Raw genomic sequence first — 13,723 nt, 5'->3', positions numbered from 1 at the left:
AAACCAGATTCAGTTGTGGGCTATTTGAGTTGTCTTTTGAGATATGGCACTAGTATTAGGTGCCAGTACAGAACATACAGGCAGTTAGAGATTTGAACAAAACAGTGTCTAGTAGAAGTGGCACCTTCAACATCATTTCATGGTGTGAGGATCTTTCTGTAAGTTTCAATCTAATCCCTACAGTCCTGGTTTCATTTGAAGAACATTTCTGGTTCTTCTAACATCTTAAGCAAAGCTCTGGCATGCAGATTTATGAAATTAACACTTCTTTCCACGTCTGTGGCATGATAATTTTGAAACATAATGAAGACCAGCAGAACATTACCGCTGTTAATTGTTCCCTCTGATTTATAGTCGCCTCACACTGCAGAGTAGACTGTGTATCCTAGGGTCCCATTTATTAAGTGAAAGGACCCCATGGAACATGAAACGGAAACACAGTCACGTAAGAAAAATGTGGGTTAGAGCTGCAGAGCTATCAAGGTTGCATAAAAATTATTTATAAAAATATAATTTAGCTGCTGGTTTCAAAAGCGCATTTTTACACTTCAACTTATAGCTATAAAGTAGGAAAGTGTCATGTCTATTTTGCAAATGAGGAAACTGAGGAAAAGCAGGTAACAGACTGAGACAATATCAGGGGAAAAAAGTGGAATCTGATTCCTATCTCCATTTACCTTGTTACGGTTCTTAAATTTACCAGCCGTCAGCAGCAGCGCAGCAGTCCAGTTTTACTTCATTCTCCAAAAGCTGCATGTAGATAAAAATCCACAAAAGCAAATAATGACAGATCTGTAAAACTAGAATTCAAAAAGCATGTGTTTGTATGTGATATAATCCTCTTATCTGTTTAATAATGACGTAACTTAAATTACCATGCACCTTACACATTCTGCAGCAAACAAGCAGTTAAGTGCTATAAAGTTCTTTGGCTTTTTTTTTTCCCTTAAAGGAGTGTATTCTGTACGTGCAGACTGAATGTAGAGATTTATGTTCCCGTTTGTTTATGTATTGGTGTTTGTAATCAATGACTGTTTTCAAACTCAATTGTGTAGATTAATTAGATTATGTCTGTACCGATTCAGGAAATGCACAACTAGATTATTGGTTTGGACAGGTCTCCAAAGGTGGGTTCTTTCCTGTGTTGCAGATAGCCATGAAATTCTCCCTGTCCTGGCTACAATGCAGCTGTCCAAGGAAATTCTGCTCGCTCTTATTGCTCTCTTCCAGCCCATTGCACGCGGGGAGTCGGTGTGCTTTTTCTGGGAAGGAACCATCACAGTACCGAAAGCTTAAGGCAGTGTTTGGGGCATGCTTCTGTCACTCTGATCAACTGCTACTGAGCTTCAGGCTGCTTCGCTTATTTTTCATGTTTGTTCATTATCTGGCTTGCAGTTCTTGTGTTCTCTGTAATTGTTTCAGTGTATTATCGTAATCTTAGGCTTTGTGCTCTTGTAAAGGCTTGACTTTGCTCCAATCTGCGTCTCTTCCTCTGCTCAGTAAGTGCTTCCAAGTGCTGTTGAAACACACCTGACACATGTACTCTGGGTTCAAACTTAGCACTTCCTCAAACAGCAAAAAGAAGGGGGGGGTTGGCGGAGTATTTCACTTTTTCCTGCACAGGATGTTCTGACTGAGTGGAGTCACTTCACTTTACAAAAACTTCGGGAAGGGGAAACAAGAAGTTGCCCTGACTCGGGGCATGTCCTGCAGGACAGGTGGTCCTTGGCAATTGTTGCTGTCTTTCAGGAAGGGAGGTGGACAATGCAGAAAGGCATTCTAAAGGTCAATTTAAACATACAGAAATTATATGTTAGTCTATAATAGTAAATAATAACAATATTAACATACATATAGAAATGTAAGTAATACTTAACATTTTACTACTTGAGAAAGTTAGCAAGGTAACTGGTTTTGAACCTGTTTTTCCAAATTGATGTATTTAGAGTACAGTTAACAGTAAGTTATAGAAAGCTAGGAATATCAGAAACCAAAAACATAGCAGCTGTATTAACAAGACCTTTTATTTTAATATATGATAATGCTGGAGTTACAGGATCGTGTTTTGTCCTTTATTAATTCTGTGTTTGAATTTGCAAACTCAGTGATTCTCACAATTCTCCTAATTTCTTAAGTAGCTTTCAGTGTTTTTGCATTTTTAATCATCATCTCTTGGGATTACATTATTGCTGGGCAGTGGCTGCTTTTGTTTGGAAGAGGAGTTGCAAATGCCAGAAACCACACACAGGAAAAAAATAGGAGCAGAAGCTATTGTTTAATCTGTTAATTGGATATAGAGTAGAAAGATATTTTTATTCTTCCGTTTTAATCTCTTCTTTGTGCTGGGAAAAAAAATAGCAATCTACAGCCCTGTGGGTTATGTTAGAAGCTACACATGTGTGGCCTTTCACTGGGCACTGAAGTGTTTGCTGTACCACAGTGAAATTCCCATGAAACACTTATATTTGGGGGAATGAAGGTGCAGACATATCACAGAATGGTAGTGGTTGGAAGGGACCTCTGGAGATCATCTAGTCCAACCCCCCTGCCAGAGCAGGGTCACCTAGAGCAGGTTGCACAGGAACACGTCCAGGCGGGTTTTGAATGTCTCCAGAGATGGAGACTCCACCACCTCTCTGGGCAGCCTGTTCCAGGGCTCTGCCACCCTCAAAGTAAAGAAGTTTTTTCTTCTATTCAGACAGAATTTCCCATCTTCCAGTTTGTGCACGTTGATGCTTGTCCTGTCGCTGGGCACCACTGAAAAGAGTCGCCCCATCCTCTTGACGCTCACCCTTTGGATATTGATAAGCACTGATGAGATCCCTTCTCCAGGCTACACAGACCCAGGTCTCTCACCTTTCCTCATATGAGAGGCACGCCATTCCCTTGGTCCTCTTCGTAGCCCTCTGCTGGACTCTCTCCAGCAGTTCCCTGTCCTTGAACTGGGGAGCCCAGAACTGGACACAGTAAATATCCTGAATTGTGCTAAGTAATAAGCCTACCTTTGTGTATAGCCGAGAAGGAAGGACTGGTGTTCTACTGTACCTGGCTTCCCTTTTCTTTCATGCAGAATTTTTATCAAAGCTGTGGGAAGTACACTGCCCCGTTTCAAATAATACAAAGAAGTCTGTACTAGCCATTATGTATACCAAAAGACTCAACATAATGACTTCCACGTAGAATTGCACGGTCAAGCCCATACTACATAGTATTGAATTATGCATGACATTTTTTATGGTGGAACAAAAACAGCAGCAGAAGGAAGTGCTGCAAAGGACGTGCCGCCTTTGCTGGTTATTAGGCACTGGTGTACATGCATGCAAATCCCAAGATATTCTTTGTTGAAACTCTGGTGCTGTGCTCTACAAATCAAAGCTATATGAAAGTAATACCTAATGAAGGAAGACTAAATAAAAGAAAAATTCTGACACGGGGAATTGCAGAATACATACCGGCTTATTTTACTTAGAGAGTGAAAAATAAAGATCTTATATCTAGTTGGACGCCAAAAATATCAACTAGTGTAAATATTTACTGTATGATAATTGCAAGGATTAGTCTTATTTGGTAGTCCACAGTGATGATGCCTGTCAATGTCTATTCAGTGAAAACTGGAAGCATATAACTAAAATTATTTAAAGAGCTGCTGCATCTTAAGAGGCAGTTGTGGTCTAAAGCCAGTTCACTGAAATTCCATACCCTGTTGTATATATTTTGATATATACCACATCCTGTTCGATATATTGTTACTCAGATTCTATATTGAAACCAAATACTGTATACTTGGTCTTTGAAAGTTGAGACTGACTTAATGGACCAAAAGTTTTCAATGGAGAATTTGGTAAGGGTTCTGTTGCAGTATTGATTTTCTTCCCAAATGCACCAAACTCTAGACTAGGCTCTTTTTTTGAGCCTTTCACAATAGTATTAGTAACATAGATCAAGATGTTATTTACATTTTTTTTTTATATTCTAGCCTAGAAAAAGGTATGTTGTAAAAAATGATTTGAGTTTAGTTGACCGTTTCTGGTTGTTGCAAAGCAGATGTTGCTCCCAATGCTGTCAGGCCTGGAGTGGGCACTAACGTGGTGATACCAGGATGCTTGATCCATCCATCCGGGATGCTTCCCTGTTGGCCGGGGAAGGCATCCACCCCACCCCTCCCAGTCCTCCTCACTGCAGAAGCAAGCTTGGCTCTTCTCATGGCAGACTTGTCTCTGCAGAGAGGTCCCCACCACTCCCCTCCACTTACCGGTGAGCCATGTCTCACCAGCTCCCTCCTCACCAGCCTGCAAACCCCAGCCGTCCCTCGCAGTGGTGTCTGTAACTTCTGCCAGCTGCTTATCCTGTTGCTTGTCACCCGCAGCCATTTCCTAGGTCCTGTTCGGTAGTTTCCCATGTCCCGTTCACTTCGTGTAACCTCAGGGCAGGCCCTAATGAATGCCTGAGGTGTTTGCCTGCAGGCCAAACACTGGCTCCTTGGCCTTTGTAACCACTCCTTTAAAGATTACCTGTTGCAGGGCTGTGAAATGGTGTATATTGCCGGAGGGACTTTTTGGGAGAACAGAAAACTCAAGTTTAACAGTCCTTCTCTGGAAAACTGAAAGTGTGAAACTTGTGAGATCTTTGTTCCCAAGTGCATTTAATTGAAATCAAATGCACTGAAATAATTTCCTCACGTCTTTCCCTCCCAGTTGCAGAAGTTTATTTTCTCTTTCTTGTAGTGTTATAATGCTGTAAGTTTTACAGGGTAGACAAAGTTAGCCAAGACCCGATGCTTACTGAAAAATAGAAATGAAAGAAAAACTTGAAGGGGGAGCATCTTGGAGAGAGGCAAAATGAAACAGTTTACTACCAGGCCAGACTTGGAAATATTTGAAAAGAGAAGAACGTTGCCAGAGCCCCAGTGCTGTTTTCCAGATATGCAAAGACTGGAGAGAAAAAAAAAAAAAAAAGGGAAAAAGTATTTTTCAGACCGTGAAGACTTATGTTAAAGTTTATCCTGTCATACTAAGCTTCATTGTATTGCCAGCGCAGTACTCCCGTATCACCAGCAGCCCAGTGCAAACTTGATTATTGCTATTTTGATAGCCAAACTCTACTACATCTAACTTAATTTCAGGCTCTCTAGCATCATCCCATTTATAATATCCAATTATCAAAGCTATGATATATTATTACCATTGGTAATGCTATTGTCAATTTGTCTTGGCTTCACTATATGGGGTTTATTTTTTTATTTATTTATTTTTACTTCAAGTCACTGAGTACACTCAATTGGTTGCTATTTTAACAAGATCTCTGGAGAACTCTTCAGTGATGATGCATGTTAAGAAGAAAGCCGGAAAGCAATTTACTACCAAGCAGATACCAGATGAGCGGGCAAGAGTCCAGAGTTCAACAAAAAAAAACCCTTAAACATGGAAAGAGTTTGTTAGCATATGCTTGTGCCACGCTTTGAAAACATAATGAGGACAAGATAAGAGGCAAAGTCGTTATCTCACTGGAGTCAGTGAGGAGGCTTCTGTTGACATCAGGGAAGCGATCACAACCCCCCTGCGTTACTTGTGGGTTGGTGAGGTACATTTCTAGCTTTGTTCCGACATAAACTAGTACCTATGTCAATGCTGGGAAAATTGCAATTGCAGTGTGTATCTTCCTAAAACTGCCTCTTGAAATATTTATAAAGTATAACATAACTTGTCTTTTTGTCACAACTTCTCATCTGTTTTTTCAGTGCAAGACATACTCAGATTTGACTGGGAAAGAAATACTGCGAATAGTAGACTACTTCCATATGTGCTTTCCAAAGACAAGCGCTCCTCAGCGTTTTATATTCCTAAGTATAATCTTGATGTGGTTGTAAAGGTTAAATATAGGTGATGTTTTGAGACATATGATCTTCTCTGTTTCCAGGTGGGCCATGCACAAGTACAGCTCATGCCTCGTTAACCACACCAACCAAAAGATCTTGCGACTCAGGTATGTGTTTTGCGGGGGTTTGAGGAATTAGGTTTTGCATGATATGTAGCTGTATGGTTATACTTTAATAGTCAAGGGTAGCAACTATATCTGGCGAATGCCAGATGAAAATAAATATTGTTGCTTTGCTGTCAGAAATGTATATATGAAAGGACTTGTATGGCAGATAGTTCATCTCAGAGTCCTCTTAAAAATAATTCCATAAATATACTATGTTTTCAGTTAATCATTGTAAATGTAAGACATACAGGAGTAATCGATTTGATTTAAGTCTAATGATTGTGATAGTGTTCTGGAAATTCCCCCTTTAAATGCAAAGTATTGAGTAGAAAACTGTTTGGACTATATTGACTTCACTTTCCCTGATTGAAGGTGCGGTATAGATAGCTGATGTTTGCATTGAGACTAAATTTTACCTGCTTTGGGTCCTTTCGATGACTTTATTTCTGCATGGAGGATATAGATGGATAAGCTTTCACAGAGTTAGTGTTGGCAGTCACATGTTAGGTCATTGCCAGACTGAAGTTGCGGCTTCTGCAGCAGATCAGTCATGAAGAATCGTGCGAGTGCTCATTCAGGCAGGCAGCCTGGTCACCCGCATTGGTTCAGATCTTTCTCAGGCTTTGGTTTTGCATGGATTAAGGAGAGCTCATATTATCCTTTCCACCAGCACCGCTCTGGGAAGCCATAACCTCCTGTGGAGCGGCAGTGGCAGGCATCTAGGTAGTGGCAATGTTCTAGCAGCCTGTGTTTCCAAAAAAATTTTTGCCTTTATTTGCATTTATATACCAGTTGAACTGTATTGAGTGCGTAGAAAGGAAGGGTATTCCTGTTTTAAGGGCTCTTACTCTTTCAGAAGTTCAAGGTAAACTTCCTCTGAAGTTATTCTATAAAAAAGTGTTTCAAGTTCCTGTATGTTAGCTGAACTGTAGTTATTCTATACATGCGTATTGTTAGCTTGCAGCGAATGTGTGATGATGCAAGTTGGCTTGGTTTGCGGCGAAGGAAGGTTAAAGAGAAGCTACATTACCTTGCACCTGGTGCAGGTGCAGACCTCTCACGTAACGCATGGTAATCTGTGACAACACCGTGAGTATTGTTTGCCAAAGAGCTTCCTAAGTTTGGCACCAGAAGATACTGGATCCAACTTCTCCAAAATGGGAAAACTGGATTTTCTTTTCTTCATAGCCATGGAGGTGTACCTAAACAAGACAAAATGTTTGCCACTGTATCCCTTGCAAACTGATCTGCTTTGCTCATGGTATTACTAAATAGGATTTTCTTTATACGTCAGCTGTTGTAATGTTTAACTCTGGTTTGCATTGCAGGGTAGTTTAAAAGCTTTCTATGATGCTAAAGATACTGAAAACCGAGAGTACTGTATGAATATTTTTTTTAAAATGTGCTTCTGATCAGCAAAAAGGCAAGTAAGTCTGCTATTTCAGTTGTCAAATGGCAGCCGAAAAAGCTCCTTAGAATAAAGCAGATGAAGCTACTAGGCGAATAGAATACTAGATGAAAAACATCCGTTTAAATGGTTGGCTAACTTTTCTCAGTGGTTCTCTTATTTTTGGTTTATGCTAATGTTTGGTCCCTACATGCTTGTATGTTAATCATTTGGTGTGTTTAGCGAGAAAATAAGGAGATGTTCTTAATTTGATGTCACAAGTTTCATCTTCAGTCAACTAAACTTAATGATTTTATATTACCTCATTTTCCCCGAGTGTTGTTTACATTATTTGCTCAGTGATCTGCATATTTTGATTGTAGTCCCTTACACTAATAAACCTGTTACCGGGAGTTAGTTTTCTTCTCCAGAGCTTGAATTTTGAGCAAGCTCTATTTTTTAAAAATAAATTACCATGTTTTCAAAGTCTGCGTTTGGGAATCCAGATAAATATGGGAATTGACAAGAAAACATTGGCTACAAAATATACCCAGAAATGCTGTGACATCTTCAGGCATAAGCAGCAGACTACGTAAGTGAATATTTCACACTATATTCACTTCAGCTTAGTCTCCCTTCCTAGGAAGCTATTTAAGTGATACAAGCAATATTTGTCAATACTACACATTGCGTACAAGGTTCTGTTCTGTAAATATTCTACATTTCTTCTGCTCTGAAGAGCTTTGAAGGAAGAGTATTTTGGTGAAATTCATCCGTGTAATTTTTTTCCCCCCTTCAAGCATAGTTTTTCCCTAAAGTCTGCCATGTATCGGCATTTGAGACAGAAAATTAGAAATTTGACCTACTTATGTTGTATGCAGCTTCCCATCAGGAGGATATTAAGGAAGACATAAACCTTTCATATTTTATTAGCATTAATGTAACCATTGAAGAAAGATCAAAACAATAAATCTGCCAAGACGCAAGAAAAGTTCTCTTGCAAGAAGAAGCTTTTACCTCATGCACTTGTCAACTTGCATGCTGGAGGAGCCGTTCAGATAAAAAATTGTATTATGACATCAAATAGCGAGTTTTTTCCTCCTCCTCTTCACCAGAATCATCGCTGTGGTAAAAAGTATTTCTGTTCCAAAGTGTGCCCATAGGGCAAGGATTATAATGAAAAGAATGAATAAAGCCTGGCCGTCATTAGTTTGGATGATGCCTCAAAGGTTTTAGGGAGCCAGCGGTCTGAAGATTTTGTAGGAAAAAAGATGGGACTGTGTGGCCTGCTGTATAGCTGCTCATGGGTTTTGATTTGTTTCTTAATGGTTAGGTAATGTTGTGATTGATGGCGGATACTTTGAGGCTTACTCTAGTCAGCAGGGCATCCAAAGCCCATTTATATTGGGTGCCCGTGTCATGAAAATGCAGTACGAAGTGGCATATTACTCTTCTTTTCCTACTGTACAGCTTAAAGATGATTTAATACGCAATTCCAACGGGACAGATTTTAAAACTTTTTCATGCAGCTTAAAGAAACCCGGAAAAAAATTGGTGGAACTGTGTGAGTGCGCTCAGTTAATTTTTAATTGTGTGGTAGAGAAGGTAGTAGAAACAGGCAGATAAAATGCAGTAATGATACCATCAATTCACACATTATATCCATAAAGTCAGGGAGTTCTAAAGTACTTTATTTCTCAGTAGCACTTCATGAGAAACGTGCATCTTTAATATTTTGTATAGTTATATGTGCAGATAGCTCACATTTTATGAGAATATCTGTCCTAGATGGGTGTGGTAGCATTTATATTGTACAAGATTACAGTGTCTGTCTCATTGCTCTATGCTTTCTCGAGTTTAAAATTTGAGTCTAAAAGCTGCAAATAATTATTCTACTGCTTGAGCAAAGCAGTTAGGCAGGTGTGTGGTCCTTTTTGATGTTGATGTATTTGATGTATTTTGGTGTTTTGATGTATTGATGTTCTTATTCTAAGGCGTGTGCTTGACTGTAGCAGTGCCAGAAATGTGAACACTTTGAGGCTGAAGCTGTAGAATGGAGAGGACGGCCTTTTAGGAGTTATAGAAAGGGCAGGTTGTGGAAATAGAAGTACACGAATCTTCAGCCAGAGCCAAAACTAAGAAATCAGTATGTTTGTATCATAATTTTATACCAATCTTTGTGTTGAGTAAGGACAAAAAGACCTGGTACACCCATAATTAGATTATTTCCCCCCCCTCAAATTGTTCTAAAGTGTTAAGCTCCTGAGCAAAAAATGTACGAAAGATTATTGAAGGGGGTTTATAACGTTAAGACAACTTTGAGATACGTTTTTCATTGGTGTTCCAAGGGAATTTTAAGGTGTTCTTTAGCGTTTGACTTCTGGAGGGCATTGTGTTAGAAATCCAACCTTCTTGGAGCTCTCTCACCGACAGGAAAGTGATGATAGAACAGCCTTCGAGCAGCATAATAAATCAGGCAGCCCTGGCAATAATAGTGCCCATTAGGAACGCTCTTATTTTTTTTCCCCCCTGCTCAGTTTCCAGCTGTACTAATAGAACAGCGCATCAAGCAAGGCTGTAAATAAAAGTTATAACCTAATAGGTGGGCGCTGGAGTGGAACGGACAGGAGCTGAGGCATGGAGGCCTTATTACTGCTCATCAGCAATTATAAACAGGATAAAGTGTCTGGGACTTGCACTGATGCAGCAAGAGCTGATAGAGGCTGGGAGATGACACTGTACCATGATCAGATGATGTATGTTGATGGGTTTTTACTATCTCATCTTACTGCCTATTTCTGTGATGTGTTGTATTATGTGTTCTGTGCTTCCATATCTGTCTGGATGGACAGATTGGTTTCCTCTCCTGCTCAAAGGAGCTTCAGCACATACGCTCAAGCTTGCTTTTTTTGCACATATACTTTGCATTAGTTGCCACTACTGGTTATCTAAGAGCCTTCTCAAAGTGTTATGATTATTGTAGATTAAAATCCTCCTAATGGAAAGGATCATAGTAGTCATACCTGTAAACAAATTTAAGGACTTGCTGCAATTGTAGGATTTATTTGCACTATCACCTTGTTCGTTCAACATTACAAAAATCACCTCATTCATTAAAAATGGTGGATATGGTCACCTGAATTATCTTTTACACTAAATGCATCCCCTGCGTTTTAGACTAAGTGTGTTATAACCAGTGTGGCTGGAGAATCCAAAGAGATGGGTTTCAGCTCCATATAGCAAAAAGTTTATTAAAAGTCAGCTATAGCTGTGATGATCCTTGCCTCTGAGTTATAAAAACTTCAGCTGTTCCTGGGAAGGTTTTTAAGAGCTTGTTAGCACACAGTAATTGGTAACATTCACAAAAAAGTCTGTCTTGATCTTTTATCTACCACAGTCTAGCACATTTCTGTGCTAGACATCTAAATCGTCTCTTTACTAAACCGTAGTGAAAAAAATGCCTTGAAATTTAGCCTGTACTTGCTTTAATCTAAAGAGAAGTTTTGCAGGCATTTTCATAGTTCATACATTAATCGCTCATGCTGTTTACTACTGAAGAGAATTTTCTCCTGAGTGGAAAAAATACAACATTCAGAAATGAAAAGGTGTGCAGCAGCATGACAGCAGGTGAAAACAGTGACTCCTATCCGTGTCTATTCAGTATGGCCAGGATAAAGTAAATAGATTATTTTTCTGTCATCTTACGATATCAGGATAGGAATACGTACATCTGCCTCTGTTAAAGTACACTAAAGTGAGACGAATGGTAACTCATCCTTTTCATAGTTGGTATTTCTTTGAAATTAACTTTCACACTCACTGGTTCTCAGGTGTTCCTTTCCTTTGCATTGTTTGCTCATAAAGCGAGGACGCTGGGTAGTTGAAGTGGCCAAGGGGACAAAAAGTGTAATGTGACTGTGGAAGCCCTATTTCACATCCTGTAAAGATGAACTAGAAATACTTACGGTGTTTTGAAGACATTTGTAAAATGTGCTAGTAATTCCTACTTGGGAATAACTCCTTTTTCTAATCAATCTGTTGAAGCCATTCATGAAAGGATTGCTGGCCTTAAGAAATAAAACACAATTACTGTAATGGAATAGGATAAGTAGACGAATATGATAATTTACTCGCTTATTAATGTTTCCCCTTTTATAACATTGTATTCCCCAAAATTGTACTAACTCAGATTAATTCTCTTAAGAGCGTGTAAGGCAGCTGTATCTGATCTCCATTGTTACTAATGCATCCTTTCTAAAGACAACAGGAAGCCCTCAGAAAGAGAGGATTGCTGCTCGCTCATTGTGGGGTTTATCCGTGTATCTTTGCAGTTAGCTACCTTGCGCAGAAAGTGGGATTTGGTGTGTGCAGAAACATGTACCAATTTATGTAGATTTTAGTCATACAGGGGTGCATAGGTTATGAGAAACAAGCTTCTCCTCCCTTGCAAGGAGGAAAAAACACACCAGTACAATAGAATTAAAAAATAATAATCAAAATGTACATGTGGATGGGATTAAGGGTCTCCTGGCCTGTATAACCTCCCAGCAGGTGCTGAGACACACACCTCTGTGTATCTCATAATACTCCTAATTATTTGAGATCATTACTGTGTTGTCAGTTCATTCAGAGTTTAAGTTTTCAAGTCCAGCATTCTAACAGAGAGTGTCCTCCAGGTACTTAAAACTGTTATTCTTACTACCTTTATATACCTCTTAAATCACCCAAATTCATCTTCTTTTATCCTTTGTGATGTTCAGATATGCGCTTGAACCTTCCTAAACCTAACCTGTTTAAGACTTTTGTTGATTACTTGTAAGTCCATTCCTCAGCTTCCACTTGTCTTTATCTCTTTTTGCTACTCTTGATTCAAATTTTTCATCTGTTTTCATTTCCATATATCCTGAATCCCATTATGAAAAAGACCCACATTCGAAGTAGAACAACTTTGAGGAAAATGTGCTTAAGTCAAGAGGACAGGATGATCTCTTGAGAGGAGTTCGCAGTGAATTGTAAGCCAGTAGGAAAACTATTTTGAATGTCAAATTAAAGGTAGTACCAGATGATAGGAGAACAGTAAACACTGTCTCTGGATTAGCTGCGTTAGGAAGAGTGCAGTTGGCAGATCAACGGAAGGGATTTTCCTCCTCAGGTTGGCACTGGAACGGGTACCCACAGAGGCTGTGAAATCCTAGTCCTTGAAAATTTTTGAACGTGGACTGGACCAGGCCCTGAGCACCCTGATCCAGCTTTCATGTTCACTCTGCATCAAGCAGGAGGCTGGACTAGGTGACCCCCAGAAATCCCTTCCAACCTAATCTTTTCAATGACTCTAACAAAAACCAAATATGATGTCGGTGACTAAAGGTATTTAGGCTAACCTCAATAGCATTCCTGGCACTTAATGAGAGCAGAGGCAGGTAGGCTCTAGAAGTACAGGCAGTGTAGTGCCTCAGACGTTGTAGAGAAGAGCCAGGAGAGAGACTCTAGGAAAGGTGGGAGAGTTGGGATGGTCAGTGCATTTCTTGCCACAGGGTTCTCAGTGGCCATGAGCAGGAGAAGCAAAGTGTGCTTCAGTAAATAAGATGCTCTCCTGTCCTGAAAGTGTGTGCTGCTGCCCTTATTACTTTCTCATCACTGTTTCTCTGTGGTCTGATACATGGTTTTTGGTTAGGTTGGTGAAATTCTTGCCAAATACAAAATCGTATGTTTAGTCTTACAGAATTATGACAAAGGGTTTGTTCTTGGATGTGTTCAAACAGAAAAGTAAATATTTTACTCTTTATGTATATTTTGAGTAAAATGAAACAACTTTATCTTGAATTTTTTTTTTTTTGGTGGTTTCATGCAGTGGTTAATTTTCTGAACAGGTTTTCACTATTTCCTATTTAGAAATTAATTTCACAAGGACATTATAAATATATTGAAGTTATTTTAGAGTCTCTGGGAAGTATGTTTAAGTCCATCAAACATACACATGGGAAAGTGTATCTTTGTACAGAGTGAGGGTTTTATAAATATTTGTATGTTCACTGAATTGTCAGGCAAACAAGGTATCTCTCTCTTTCCTATTTCATCTCCAAATTATTTTCCATAACATAAATTAATGAGACCAACACCTTGGGGCAAAAGAGGGTTGAAAAAGAGCTGGACGTAAGATACGAGACAGACAGTGCATGTACTATTGCATCCTCTGAGTTTCATCATTCTGTACTACCTTTTCCCATGGTCCTTGGTTCAAGTTAGTGTAGGTGCTTCCAAAACATCTCCTTTCAAAAAGTAGGAACTGCCCAGGAAACCAGCCTGACTTCTGATGTATTGTAGACAGCAATCAGGTGTATAGAAATTGTCTTC

The 13,723-nt window shown here is 39.4% G+C and overlaps 1 protein-coding gene across 3 annotated transcripts in view; it reads left to right on the top strand.

Moving 5' to 3' along the window:
* Positions 1 to 13,723, top strand: part of ZFAND3 (zinc finger AN1-type containing 3) — a 150,042-nt gene that overhangs the window by 99,430 nt on the left and 36,889 nt on the right. For all 3 annotated transcript variants that reach the window (XM_074579724.1, XM_074579725.1, XM_074579727.1), the window contains one exon: positions 5,917 to 5,982. In XM_074579724.1, the coding sequence (XP_074435825.1) occupies positions 5,917 to 5,982 (66 nt within the window). The remainder of the gene's footprint in view (positions 1 to 5,916; positions 5,983 to 13,723) is intronic.

This window comes from Larus michahellis, chromosome 3 (assembly GCF_964199755.1).
Source record: "Larus michahellis chromosome 3, bLarMic1.1, whole genome shotgun sequence".
NCBI lineage: Eukaryota > Metazoa > Chordata > Aves > Charadriiformes > Laridae > Larus > Larus michahellis.
This window is presented reverse-complemented; position numbering and strand designations above follow the sequence as displayed.